At 35.7% G+C, this 15002-nt stretch overlaps 1 protein-coding gene across 6 annotated transcripts in view; it reads right to left on the bottom strand.

Moving 5' to 3' along the window:
• Positions 1–1245: 1245 nt before the first annotated feature.
• Positions 1246–15002, bottom strand: part of LOC129570666 (probable cationic amino acid transporter) — a 41598-nt gene continuing 27841 nt past the window's right edge. For 3 of the 6 annotated variants that reach the window (XM_055450390.1, XM_055450382.1, XM_055450398.1), the window contains exons 3-11: positions 10622–10804; positions 10352–10505; positions 10128–10259; positions 8515–8613; positions 8221–8429; positions 7430–8057; positions 7028–7330; positions 6788–6953; positions 1246–6684 (exon numbers count right to left, since the gene is read on the bottom strand). In XM_055450390.1, coding sequence (XP_055306365.1) covers positions 6087–6684; positions 6788–6953; positions 7028–7330; positions 7430–8057; positions 8221–8429; positions 8515–8613; positions 10128–10259; positions 10352–10505; positions 10622–10747 — 2415 coding nt within the window. In that variant the 5' untranslated portion in view covers positions 10748–10804 and the 3' untranslated portion in view covers positions 1246–6086. Of the gene's footprint in view, positions 6685–6787; positions 6954–7027; positions 8058–8220; positions 8430–8514; positions 8614–10127; positions 10260–10351; positions 10506–10621; positions 10805–10941; positions 11051–15002 lie in introns of those variants that run through there. The other 3 variants (XM_055450363.1, XM_055450371.1, XM_055450376.1) reach the window with 2 other exon arrangements.

The raw sequence follows: 15002 nt of genomic DNA, 5'->3' as shown, positions 1-15002 counted from the left end.
CCAAAACAAGCTCATATACACCGTCGTCTATTTAAATGATTCACTACAATACAAGTTTTAAATAATAATTACTCTTGTCATACTATATATAGTATTTTTAAAAACATCCCGTTATGTTTCTACTACAAAGCACTTAAGGTGTGAAGCTGGATCGGCATTACAGATTTTATCAAAATCAGTATAAGCTAGAGTGAAAATGTTAGATGATCTTGAGGAAAAGTCATATGTAAAGTTAGAATTGGATTGACGGTTATTAAAAATAAGTTAACTTGTTAAACGCTTGAATTCAAGCAAAGGAAAATATTTCCAATATCAAAATGAATGTTACACTGCCCGAATAAAACGTAGAAACGGTTCGTAAGGCATCTACACCTTTGCATATACCTTGTGTATACATTCATAGGAGTGAATGGTTTTTCTTCTCTTCATCCTGTCTTTCGCAAATGTTCACATATTTTTTTTGAATATTCGTTCGCTCCTATGCATATATACGCAAAGGTATGCCTTATGAACCGTTTATGCACTCGGGTGTTGCTTGTTTATCACTTTAATATTTTTGCTCACTGTTTTTATATTACCAAAAAGTTTTTGAATAAAAAAAAAAACAATACGAAAATTCAATTCGATTTTTCCCTTTGATTTGTTTTTGGAATAATGATATCAACTAATACCCAATAGCATACTAAAACATGGTGACAAACTATGAAGCCACTATGAACATAGAAGCCATATGTGAACGCGTGAGAATAAAAGTCTGACGCTACCAGGTTTTTCACAAAAGCGGGATAAAGATCAGTTGCACGCAAAAGAGACATTTCAAAAGGTTGCACGCAAGAGAGAAGTATGTTGTTGTTGTAATCACGGCTTTAAAATTCAAAATGCGACAAAATAAAATGTTCCGTTTGCGTGTAACCTTTTGAAATGTCTCTTTTGCGTGCAACTGAGTTATCCCGCTTTTGCGAAAAACCTGCTAGCGTCAGTCTTTTATTCTCACGCGTTAATATGGTCATCCATGCGGTGGACATCTCGTCACAAAGCTAGCATATGCGGAGCGAAATGACTGTGGAATAATTGTTCCATCTTTCGCTAGGGTGTTACCTTGGAAAAACGGATATGGCGTGTCTTCAATACTACCGCGAAAATATTGCGATCGCGCTTTATTTCAATGTGAAAGTGTACGAAGACTGCGCATGCCAGAATAACCTCGAACGAAAAGAAAAGAATTGAAATAAAACCCAACACTGATTTGATTCATAAACGTGAATAAATTTAAATTTATTTATGTCATTTTCATTTGTCAATAAATTCAATTTTAACGATATTAATTTCATTTTGTCATTACGGTATAATCTGTAATCTTCCATCATAAATAGGTATGCATTTTTGTCCATAAATTTTTTTTGTCAATCTTTGGATTCTCCTGTTTAAATATTCTAACAGCAAATTTGTAATTTATATAGTTGATGTTGTCATGTTTTTTTTCTGGGTTTTGTTCGTAAATGGCTAAATATTGTAGTTTATATTAGTAATTTGTTTATTTGTTGTTGTTGTATTTGGTTTGTGTCTGCTTGAATGCTGGTGTATAATACAAGACGTTTGATTGCATGTTACTTTGATTGTCATGAAAGAACTGGCGAATCGATGCTTTGCTCCCGATTACATTCGATAATCCTTTCATGAAAATGTCTGCCTGTGGGAATTATGCGTGTGCTGTGCATGTTTCCGCAATGTGCCCACTGTTAGAATTTTAAAATAATTTTTTTTGTTCTTGTTTTGTTAATGCCTATAAAATATGCGTATCAATAAATGCTTGTTCTAGGTTGCTAAAGTGTATTTCACAATTTCAAAGAAAAATATTTGCCAAAAGAAAGGAAAAAACCAATCAGTTCAAACGCCAAATTTTATCGCAATGGAAAAAACAAACAAACAATAAAAAGAACTTAGAAATTAATATGAAACGCATTTACAAATCACTTTTTTGTTCAATATAACTCCCGATTTCATTTTGCTTTCTAGACACTATACAACCATCTACGGAATATAATATACTTTATACTTTGGATATGTTTTCAACTTTATTTAATGGTAATTACTATTTGCTTTAACTTGACTCATATTTAACTATTCTCTGTGAGTTTTTCTTTTGTCATCATCATCACCATCGTTTTATTACTATTTTAAATTCATCAATACACATTGAAATGAATATGCTTTTTACGTTTGCATTGCTGCTGATTTCAAGGTACTCGAATTCGGTAAATAACCTTAGTTGATTTGCTTTTAGTTCGGTGTATGTGTGTTCGTTTAGATAATTTGCTCCATTTGCTTTCATTTGTTTCTGTTTAATATTCATCTTCTTCTTGTCTTTCTATCGTGTTAATCACTTGATTTTTCAACAACTGGCCAGGCACTGTCAAACAATTCTATTCAATTAAAATCATCTCAAACACTACAATAAACGTTTCGATTCCATATTATTTTTGGTGATATCGTCCGTGAAAAAAAAACACAAAAACACAGAAAAAAGATTGATAAAATATATGGTTAATTTTAATTCTATGGGAGTTGGAAGGATGGTTTAAAATTATGCTTTGTACTTCTATTCGAATGGGATTTAGTTGAAACCTTCGCAGGCTACCGTTCAGGAAGCATCATACAAACTCATTTTTTCTCATTGTTTGCCGTTTTAAAGGATTGACAGGTAGTGGAAAGAGGTTTTGCTCTTGAAGTAGAACTTGGAATGGTTTCGGCAAAACAAAAATTCTACAACAAAACCGGGAATATCTCGAAAGCGTCTTTTTTATTCTCTCGTTTCAATGAAACAGTTTGGTAACCTAACTAACAAGTCTCTCGATTAAAAGTCCATTTGTTCATTTTTGTTTTAAGTTGTATCTGCCGCGCAAATACTTATACTTTGTAAATAAAACCATTCAGCGATATTGGCAACGCTGCAATTCAAACATTTTTGTTTGATAAATCTATAAACACTTCTAGTATCAGCTATTTTATAATATTCAATAGATTTTATTTATTTATGTTTGGATTATTTGAGATATGTATCGTAAACACAGCATATTTTGTTAAATTTTTTCTTCTTATTTGGTTGTTCACTTGTTCAACGCTCCCAGTGAGTTTCCCCGCATTTCTAGGAATTTGTTTTTATAAAGCGCACATGGCTTCAGTTAAATTTATTTGCAATTTACATTCGTTTCGCAATGCAATTTTTTTCCTACACTTCCTATTTTTATCGTTCTCTTGTTGCTCGGAATCATTGTTTTGGAAAGAAAAATCCTTTTTGTTTAGTATGAAATAGAGTTTTACTGAGAATACTTGAAAAAAAATGTGAAAATTATCACTTGTATGGAAAAAAATGATTAGTCATTGTTGTGATCCGTTTCATTAATTATATTTTACCATTCAAGAATGTACGGCATAGTTGATTGCTAGTTTTTTTTTATAAAAGTATAAACTATATTATGGAGAATTGGAGATTCTTTAGGGTAGTCTCAACTTAAAGGGTGCTGTCATTCACATTTGGTTCTTGAGGAGTTTTATAGAATTTGAACTGCATTCATTGTGTCTTGGTTGAAGATGTCACACGTTTTTTGTGTGATTCACACTTAATCTTATGCATTATCAGCAGCTTTTGATGCATTACCATCGAGATTATGTTGATAAGAAATTGCATTGATATAAACATGATTTTGGAATTTTTCAAAGTTGAATGATTCACAAATTCATTTAATCATTTCCATTTGAATCTTCATAAAAATTGACGAAAAATAAAGTTTTTCTTTGTCATTGTTTAAAAATTATTAAAATAATTCTATTAAAATTTGGACAATGCACAACGCTCGTCAAATGGACACCCATTGTGGTTGAGACTACATTGAAGATCTCGAATTCACACACAAAAAAAAAATGATTGAAAATATTGTTTAAAAAAAGTTCCATTGATAGACCATAGATTGTTCGGTTAGGGTTGCAATATGATTGAGCAGTGGCGAAAAAGAACTTTATTCAAAAATATTCTATCAAAATAATCGAAACGGTTGTGAACGTTGTTCGATTATGATAGTATCTGGATGAATTTATGGAATACACACATTTTATTTGAGAAGACACTGATTGAACTGAGCCTTTGGCATCTCGAATAAATGAATTTCATGTTTTGAAGCATATTATGTTGTTAGCAGAAAATGAAATGCAAGAAAAGAATAATGCGTCATATGGTTTTTTTTACTGGTGAGTTTGCAGCTTTTGATGCATTTAGTCTCAGTTATAATATTAAAATCATGTTGTAAAATTGTTTCAAAAGTTGTATCAGTTGAATTTTTTTTTATAGATCTTATGTTTAAAATATAGAGTCTGATTTGTAAATGGACAGAAAATTGTATAGAGTTCGAAAGATTACGATGAAAATTAGAAGAGTATATATCATTTGATTAGATTGATTTTTTTTTGTTTCAAAAAACTCATAATTCAACTGAATGTCAATGAAATCAATTAAATTGAAATCTAAGAAAAAAAATATTTTTGGATGAGTAATAGATGGGAAAACAAGGCCTAAGCGAACGTGTGCTTCACAACATAGATAAAATTATTTACAAAAAATTTCAAACATGTTCCGTGTGAATATAGTAAAAAGATGTGGGAAAAAAATCGAGTATTGAAATAAGAAAAAAGAGTATGTGATTAAACCGATGTATCATCGGATGTGCCAGAGCGAGGATAGATAGAGATAAAAATGTGTCATTATAGAGAGATTTTTGCCCATGGCATATGACTACACACATAAGAGAGTATTTTAGTACAAAGCTACACAACATCCATCGAAAAAGAGATCCTAACGTTTAATATCAGTTTAGTTGTTTCATTTAGTATTTATATTATGTACAAGAGTTTCGTTTCGAGTTACAATTTGGTTTTTTGTTTTGCTTTTATTAAACATTGATGCATTCATCCATCATTAAATAGGAATTGATTCGTCTTAACACCAAAACAAAATCGAGAAGAAATGTAAGTGGTCGAAAATAAAAATTGGATACCGGGATAGTGTGAATCACATAAAAGCTGTTCAAATCAGTGATGCTGTGCATCAAACACCGCTACTTCATTTTAAAATTTGTTCAATTTTTAATAGGCAGCCGGTGAAATCTTGATCTGTTTCTTCTTTTTCTCTCTTTCACTCAAACTGAGTATATAGAATGGACAGATAGAATTAGTTGAAAAATCAGATTCCCGAACATCTTAACATTAAAATACTTATTGCATTTCCGTAACTTACATTCTTAAAAAAATCTTCAACAAGAATTTAAAAATGTCTTTTATGTTTGTCTCAATCACTCGTTTCTTCTCTCGATTGCAATCAAAGTTCTGCATATTTTATATCGTCAACAAATCTAAGTGAATCGCAGAAGAAGAAAAAACAAAACACGAAAAAACGAAGTTTCAAATTCAACATCAATTCATTTTCTCATCCAATTTTGTTGTTCAACACTATGCTCGACTCATTCATTTTAAATGCTCTTTGCATCGTTTTTGTTTCCTTTTTATGTCATCGCTAAATTTATTTCTAAAATAGTTGCTAAATTGTATCAATTTGTTGAGTTAGTTCATTGGATTGAGTGAAGTACATATTACATTTGGAAATTTTGTTTATAACTTTGTTTATAACTTTTTTGTTTGGTTTTATGCAATCCATAAGCAGAATTAAATTATGGAGTGTCTCTTCCTACTCTGGAGATAATGTTTAATTAAATAAAACTATCTAATAGAGAAAATTTGTTTGCCATTTTGTTGCTTGTCATTTTGGTACTACAACAATTGGCAACAGATCAAAGAAAAATAGTAAATAGAATAAAAAAATACTTTTTCTTCGAAAGTTATACACAAAATGTCCCCTTTTCTTGAGATTGTTTTGGACACACTTTCTCGGAACGAAAGTTTAATACGAAATGATTGAATGAAATGTTTTTTTTTCTTTGTAAATCGATGAAGCCTTAATGAATAAGTATTATACTAGAATCAGAGAAAAAATGTGTCTTCTTGAAGAGTTTTTCCTAAAGTTTGTTTATTTAACCGATTTAGTCATCCCATTTTGGAAACATTGTTTCATCCACAAAAATGCCAGAGAAACCGGATTTCGGTTGAGTAGGTTGTGCGGTGGCTGGCCGTGGTGGTGCTGCCGGTCTACTCTTCGACGACGATGCACCGGTCGCTGATGGTTTGGCTGGTATCGTCGGCTTTTTAGCGGTGACTGTTTCGGTTCGTTGTGCTGGGTCATTCCACGCACTGTTTACTTCATTGATATCCCAACTGTTGGTCGTATAATTGTTTGTTACCGTTGGAGCGGTTGTCCAACTATCTTCGGCCATTTTATTTTCATAGCCATGACGATCCCATACAGCGGTCGGTGTCTGATTCGAATAGTGATTACCGTGTGGCTTCTGTGGTGGCGGCGCCAAATGCGTTTGGTCAACGGTCAATTCGATTTCCTCTTGTGCATTTTCCAATGAGCTATTTGTTATGCCGTAGTAGAAGTACATGATCAAACCGAGTATCATCCAGACGGTGAACCGAACCAATGTCAATATGCTTAGTTTGAAAATCAAGTAGATGTTCACTGTGATCGCAATTGCTGGGATGAATGGAAGGCCTGGCGTTAAGAAAGCGAGCGCATATCTGGGAAAAACGAAACGTATGTGGATAAGTTAGTCACGAGATTGTTCTTATTAAAATTTTAATTCGTTTTTTTTCTTCTAAAGAAGAAAAATGCGCAACTGACCTGTTCTGTGGTTGCCGTGAGATGACCAGTAGAATGCCAATAATTCCAAAAGCAAGCCCCGTAAAAATGATGCCAGCAAATGCTCCCGAATAACTGCATGCGGCCAACAGATCCAAGAAGAAGATTAGAATGAACATGATTCCAACTAGTTTTGTGACGTGCATTCCTGTAAAATGAATATAAATTTTAGTTTGAGTTCTTCTACCCATTAAAATCCCATTGAAAATATATTTTCGTTACCGCTTTCATGTGTAGCTGGTCCAGGATTCACCCATGGAAATAATCCAGGGCACAAATATCCATACTCTTCAAGTTTTCGTCCGACAATACCTAGGCCCAGGTTATCAAATGGTGCAGCTGTTCCAGTTGGCGCTCCATGTACACTGCCATAGAATTTATTCTCCGAGCGATCAGACACAAGGAATTGATCATTACGACCGCCTAAATAACCATCGGGACTCTCATCACCAAACGAATCATCTGAATCCGGTGAAGCTCGTGTCACTTTCCTAATGACCACAGTCTTTTTATTCGTTGCAACTTCTGTGAAAGTAAACAAAACGAATACCGTCAAAACACACTTAACCAAAATCATTTCATTCCATGCGAATTTGAAAAAAAGGTAACGCGAAAATAAATTACCACTTGGTAAATTGGTTGGATCTGGTGTGCTTGGTGGTTGTGGTGTGCGTAGCTGTGCGGGCAAAAGTTCCACCAATGATGTGCTGTGCGGTTGATATCGCAACACCAAAACACACGTAGACACCAGCGTGTATGCTAATAATGTTCCGATCGACATCATTTCAACTAGCGTCTCCAGGCGTATTATCAATGCCACAAATGCGGCAGCTAGTCCGCTGAGGATAGTTGCGATACCGGGTGCATTTGTTCGGTCCCACAATTGTGAGAGCTGTCGAAAAATGAGCCCGTCTTGTGCCATTGCATAAATTACACGGGGCATTGGAAACATCGAACCAAACATGGCCACTGATAAACCAGCTGTGGCACCGATGGCAACCAATGCTTGGCACTTCTTTGCACCAACGTATGACCACATTTGTACGAGCGCCGAACCAGCATCAATGTGATCGTATGGCACGACCAGCGTCAACACCAGACTACTACTAACATATGCAATTAAAACAATGACTAACGAGCCAACGATTGCTTTTGGAATACTTTTCTGTGGATTGTGTGCCTCTTCGCCAGTTGTTGCGATTATATCAAAGCCAATAAATGCATAAAAGCATGTTGCCGCTCCGGTGAAAACCTAGTTGACCGCACAAATGAAACGCAATGCAGCGCGAGAGAGGGAAAAAAGAGAGAAATGGAATGCAATTAAACCGAAATAGTAAATCGGTTTTAAAATAAAACGCTTTCTACTTTAGTTAAATAGTGGTTGCAATATTTTACGACATTGTTTGTGCACTTACCCCACTCCAACCGAACGGTAGAAAACCATCGTGCTCATGCCATACGTCCGTATCGATGTAGAATAAACCGGCCGTCATTATGAATACCCAAGTGGCAAAATTTATCACATTCAATGTATTGTTGAATATAACCGATTTGCTGGCGCCCAATGCTAAAACGCAGGTCATTACCAGCGTGATGCCGAATGCAATCAAATCCGGTGTTCGATCTGCAATAAGAATACACACACGTGAACAATGTAGTTCGATTGTAATTCGCTATAATTTGTTTTATAATTGGTTTTGTAATTTTACCAAATATTGTTCCTATTGTTCCCGCTATGCTTCGTCCGATTGCTCCGCCCGACAATGAATCAAAACTAGCGCTAAGAGCACAAGCACATGCACTTGTACCTGGAAAATTGAATACCACACAAACACAACAAAAAATAACTCAATAAATAATTGATCGCAATTTCGTTACATTAACATTATGTGTGTAAAATTGTTTATTAGCCCCATTGAAGGATGTTTTTTTTCCTACTTCGGAGTTTAAATTACGCTAATGAAAAAAAAAACAAAGCTATTTTCAACTTCACCCATGTGCATTTTTCATGAATGGAAACGAAAAAATTATTGTAGCACCACATCAAACATTTTAAAAATCAATGACCTGAAGGGAACGAAGTAACATTAAAATGGCGCAAAAGCTGTGTATTTGTGTACCGAAGAGCCATTAGCTTCTATTTGCGGTTTTATAGCCAAACGTTGAAAAACATAAAGCCACTTCATTTCAGATGGTCTGGTGTGTGGCTACTGGTTCATACAATTTGATTTTATCCTTTCGTCGGTTGAAGGCATGAAGCCTTCTCCGAAATGTATACTTGGATTTGTCACGTCGTTTGCGGTTTTGCGTTATGTATACGCGAGAAAATCGAACAGCAACAATTTTGTGTCGATGCCTGTCATTTGTGCTTTCTTTTGATGGGATTTTCAAAGCGAAAACTTTTCATAAAACTTCACCCTTTTTGTTATTATTATCTCATCGTATTCATTCGTGCCGATGGTAGCCCCACATTTCAGCAGTTTGACTTGAGCTTTCACATTGCTGTATGCAAACCTATATAACCCATACGTCAACAAACAACAGCTACCACCAAAATGCATATATCTTGAGATCTGAGACTGTGAAAAACGGATTGCCAGCAAATGTGGAAAAATCATGATAATTACAGCGCACGCAGGTACGGAACATAAATGTTGAAGCGTGTAATTTATTTAGCGTCACTTAAGGCAGCATATTTTCCTAAGTATTATTGTGTTCGAAGCAAAAAAAAGGAATTTCAACTAATCACACTTCGGAAAATGAGATTTCAACTCGGCTACTGATTAAATGAAGGTAAAATCGTGCACAATCGGTAAAATCGGCAATTCAATTAAGTTTATTACGATGAAGAAAGTGTATTATATAATTTAGTAACGATGATGTGCAGTGATTTTTCACGTTCAATCCATAGTACTTTGGATATGGGCAATGTACTAGCGCCGGCTGTTCCTAACATAGAATGTAACAAATTAGGCGGTAATTCTTTTTTACGGAGACCACCCAAATGAATTTACCCGTAGATAAATCAACCATTTTTGGAAACATTTCGGCTACAGCACGATGCCAAATTCGAAAAACTGAGTTTCAGTAGATATTTTGGTCGGATTATTTCAAGTGAAGACTGGAGGTCATGAAGAATGAATCGCACGAAGCCACAGCTTTCACACGAAAATTAGCTGAAAGCGTCAATAATTCAGCGCATATTTGAATCCCATGGGTAATAGCATAGTTAATTGGATTCAATTAATGAAGCAGCATGATGGATTATACGTGAATTTTTCAAACCAACTGAATGAGCCAAATCGTTCGAATGATGACTTACCAATTAAATACTCTAAAATCATATTCCAGCCTATAACGAATGCTACGAATTCACCGACCGTTACATATGAATACATATACGCTGAACCGGATGTGTGTGGCACACGAACGCCAAATTCGGCATAACAAGCACCTGAAATGATGAGAGAATACACCATTTTATTGAATATTCTAGTGAATTTTGAGCGCTTTTTCAAGATGCATGTGAATGTTTAAAATGTTTACCTGAAAATATGCTAGCAATTGCTGCAATAAAAAAACTAAGAACTACACCTGGTCCGGCAATGCTTCGCGCCACCATGCCAGCGACGAGATACATTCCAGTGCCGCAGCATGAACCAACGCCTAGAGACGTTAGATCTAACGTTGTCAGGCATTTCTGTCAAAGAGAGAAAAAACAATGAAATCAAGCGAATTTAGTTAATTTCTCAAGCCGTTTTCCAGCGAATTCTGGCCTTTGAAATACTGATTTTCTTCTCCATCGAATTAATTTACCGTTAATTTGGGCTTTGTGCTTCGTGGATCTTCAGCTTGAACAGAGCGTAAGTCTTTCGTTCGCACTAATTTGGAGAATAATGTGAGGCCGGTGCCACCACCGGGCATTGGAAATGAAAGTTTCATTTTCACTGAATTTGTACACCGTCACTGAATAATTCGTTTGTTGTGTGGGCTGGGTTCCTGCAGACATCAAATCGAGAAAGAAAAGAGCGGAAAAAGAATGAAAAAAAACATTATTTTTAAATCAGTACACGGCAATGGCATGTCCCAAAATGTTCTTTTAAATAAAAAGGAACACAACAAAAATGCACGACAACCGTAAAATAAGGTGCTCTATTGTATGCATTCGGAATATTGTGTCATGCAAAATGAATAGAGAGCTACTATATCATCAGTTCGCGTGTTGTGCTAGTCATGAAACAAGCGACCGACTGAATGACATTTCAAATCTTAAAGGCGTCGTTTTATACAAGTTATGAAAATCCGGCTCCAGCTTTGATATAGAATGGGGAGAAAAAAAAAAACAAAATGTCATTTCCTATCAAAGATTAAACGAGCGCACGAGCGAGCGCACATTTTTTTTGCCATGAAATCCATATCAAATGAGAATGTTCTGTTTTGCATTTGCCATGAAAGAATGCTATATATTTTAATTTTATCGCTGAAAGCAATGTTTACGTACTTGGAAACACACACCGAACAATTTCGTCTCGATGCGACATTTTAATTAAATAAACGCGTTCACAGAACAACAACAGATCAGATTAGATGCAGAGTAACAAAACAACAACGTAGGCAAGCGAAAATATGCTGTACTCGGCGCACATTATCACAGCATTCACAGTCCCATATAGTCAAGGAAAAACAGCATGAAATATTTATGATTGTTTCCATGACACGGTGAACAAATGGAAAAGAAGTGAAAACAACAGCCGTTGGGACAGCGATAAATGGTACCCATAAAAAAAGCAATGGGAAGAGCAAAGCACAAGATGACGAAAAATTACGATTTATCTATACACTGAACCAAGCCAGTGCGCATTTCGAGAATTGTCCGATCTCTCCTTTGTATCCATTTATGGAATAATTAATGCAGTAAACGGTGTAGCGACATTTGGCCCACGATAAATGCAACAACGCTATGTTGCTCTTGCATGATACGGAAACGTTAACAAATCCATGTAAACAATCTCGGCGAGTTGAAATAACAAATCGCAGCAGAGGAAACGATTGAGTTCCAAATCGAGTGGAAGTTTTGTTTTTCAATCATCGAACATTTTTCTTTTTCGTTCATAATCTCGGTGAGAAAAACAACTTTCGATGGACAACTTGTGCTCGACTCTGATTGATTCCATGTGAATCAATACTTTTTAGTTTTAGAAGAAAAAGAACCGTTCTAAAGCTGAAAGCATGAGACTGACTGGAGCAAACATGAACAAGTTTCATCCTTGCGTATGAAAAATCTTTTATATGTGTTCAAAAGTTAATTTCAACAACAAAATGAATGGATTTTCGTGCTTATCACTGAAATTGCGACCATCAAAAATTCTGTTCGATTGCTATTTTAAAAATGTAAAATTTAAAGGGAACACGCTCCGGCTACCCATGAATGTTATCAGGGTCATATAACGTAATTTATGGCGAAGAAATTGGTTCTGCACTTTACCCACAATAAATTCACATCATCTATGACTCGGACCGGTTGGAAACGAGCTGAGCACACGGTTCTTTTGTCGTCACACGATTGATTTTGTCAGCTGCACGAAATTTGTCGCGCTTTTATGGTGTGACGTCAAACGGATGTGTAATCAAAGGTCTATTGAATCGTTGGGTCGTATAGTGCAGCCAGTTTTCCTCTCTCTCCCTCCCTCCTTCTCTTATTGCCAGCCATTGGCTCAGTGGCGCCCGGAGCCATCCAAGAAAATATGATTTTACTCTTATTGACTTCGAATAAGCCATGGAAAATGGATACATATAAATATTTATTTCATTGTCCGTCCAGATTTGATGGACGAAATAACGACTGTCAATTGATTTTTCTGAACGAACTAGCATGTCATACATTGATTTTTGTTTGTCTCCGATGTTTTTTCGATTGTGTTGGAATTTTCATTGATTTGGGTTCTTACAATATTTTTCTGTTCTGTTGATTGAAAAAAAGGGTAAAATATGATAATGGAACTGTTGAATTCGCCAATCCATTCAGTGGAATAATTCATGAGTTGAACATTTTCGATTGAATTCACAAATCGATTCGCAGTAATAAAATGAAAATCATGTGAGTGCATTTTTTGAGGTACAACCGAAAGCGAAGCGGAATATGATGTTTGGTAATTTCGTTGAATTTCGTTGAATGTAGGCGAATGGACGGAATAAATATTGTGCAGAGAGCTCATGCGACATTACCATCAAAATTCATGATAAAATTTATCGATTCTGAAAAAAGAAATATTTATTCATCGCACTGACGCTTGTTTGCATTTGGTTCGTGGATAATATTTCGGCAAATAACATCGGAATACAAACAGAGCGCAGAAAACAAATCACGCGAAAAATGGCACCGATTCAGTCGCTCGAGGGTACCGTTTTTTTCTTTCATATTGAATGAAACGAGTTTTGGTGGAAAAAATATACGAGTGTCCTCAGTGACTACTCGAAGTGTACAGATATGCGATGGAATTTGCCTCAAAGCTCGCTTTTAATTGTAATTGGTAGACTACTTTTTGACGCCTGCACTTGCTATATGACAGTGTCGCTGTTATCGCAATCTGTTTACATCGCAATTGCACCCGACACCAATGGCATGGCTGCGATAGAGAGAGGTAGGAAGTTAGGCAGGGTGGCAGGAAGGAAAGGAAAAAATTACTCTCTTTCTCACTGTGAATGTGAATACACTCTCCGCTAATGCCGGCCAATTGTAAAATTTATTTTAAGCTCTGATTAATTGTCTGGCTGTGAAAAGAACGCGGAATGATATACTATGTGCCAGCCAGTAAATAAGAGGTGGCTTTTAAATTGGCTTTACCAATTCACCGAGTTAAAATTTATGAGCTGCACAATTCGCTCGTTCACATATAGTCTGTCGGCAGGGATTGTTGGGTGTTAAATTTGAAATTGATTGTAAAATAAGCACTCAGCGAATATATAATCTTTTTCAGTGTACTCTTTTATTTCACACATTTTCTGCGCTCTCTCTCTCCCTCTCTTCATCTCTCGTTTCCATTTCACGACGGATTTTCGCCCAATAAAACAACGATAAATAAATGAAAAGACTGGGAATCGGCTGAAAACTAAGTGCTTCGTAATGGAAATGATTCTACTCCACATGATCTATATTGTTTACCCGCCTATGTTTCCATTTACTCTTGAAATGTATATTATGGAATTTTGTAATTCAAACTGCATCCCATCGCAAATGTAATATTAACGATGCAATGCACGGAAAAGCTCACAATGCATAAGCTAAACAAATTATTCAGATATGGTCCACGTATGTTGCATTAAATTTTTGTTTGTGAATGCATACGTCGAAATGGGACACCCATTCGTGGTGAGTATGTTGCTATCAAATTCACGTTTTTTAGCTTAATTTCATTTACATGTAGAAAACTCAATGCGAAACTCATTAAATGCAGTCGGTGCTTTCATTTTCTAGTCTCTGCACTGAATTCTTTTCTCGAGTGGAGTTGGATGGAATTTTTGCAGCCACTCATTTGAATTTGTACGACACATAGACACACACGATGTGTGATAGGGAACGTGAAAATAACAGCAACAACAACAACAACACCGCGTGTGACAAATAGAATGCCACGACACTTTCGAGCGAATGCTTCGTGTCATGGCGTCATCAAATTAATCCGCTAATCCAATAACAGTGTTTATGCTCAATGTTCACACATTTGAAATATAAATGTGCGAACAAATTACATTTCGGAACGGGGCGTTGAATTTTTGAGTGTTAGGCGACAAGCAATTTCGTACGCTGTTATCATCAACAATCGTCAGACGGAATTATTTGCCGAAATATCGATTTCTAAGCTCAAGGAGAAAAAAAACACCGTTCCTATCAAATTATCCTCATTATTCGTACAAAGTAAGTTTTAGGTCGTTTTGCACAGTGCGATTAACAAATTCACTTCAGCGCTTAAATTACCAACGGAAGTAAAACGTAGCTAAATAATTTCAAACTACGTTTTACGTTCAACAAAAAGCGGTTGAAACTATGTCAAATGAAAAAAGTTCAAACCCAAGCACCATGCCCTGAATGGCACAAAAACTGACTAAAATCGTTTATTTGTCACTCTTTCTCAGACAATGTATTTGGCTAATGTCAGCTAGCTAACTGAAAACATTCTGGCTGGCTCAGCGGCTGAGT

The sequence above is a fragment of the Sitodiplosis mosellana genome, unplaced genomic scaffold, assembly GCF_009176505.1.
Source record: "Sitodiplosis mosellana isolate CC-2019 unplaced genomic scaffold, AAFC_SMos_1.0 Smas_scaffold_1, whole genome shotgun sequence".
NCBI classification, from domain to species: domain Eukaryota; kingdom Metazoa; phylum Arthropoda; class Insecta; order Diptera; family Cecidomyiidae; genus Sitodiplosis; species Sitodiplosis mosellana.
This window is presented reverse-complemented; position numbering and strand designations above follow the sequence as displayed.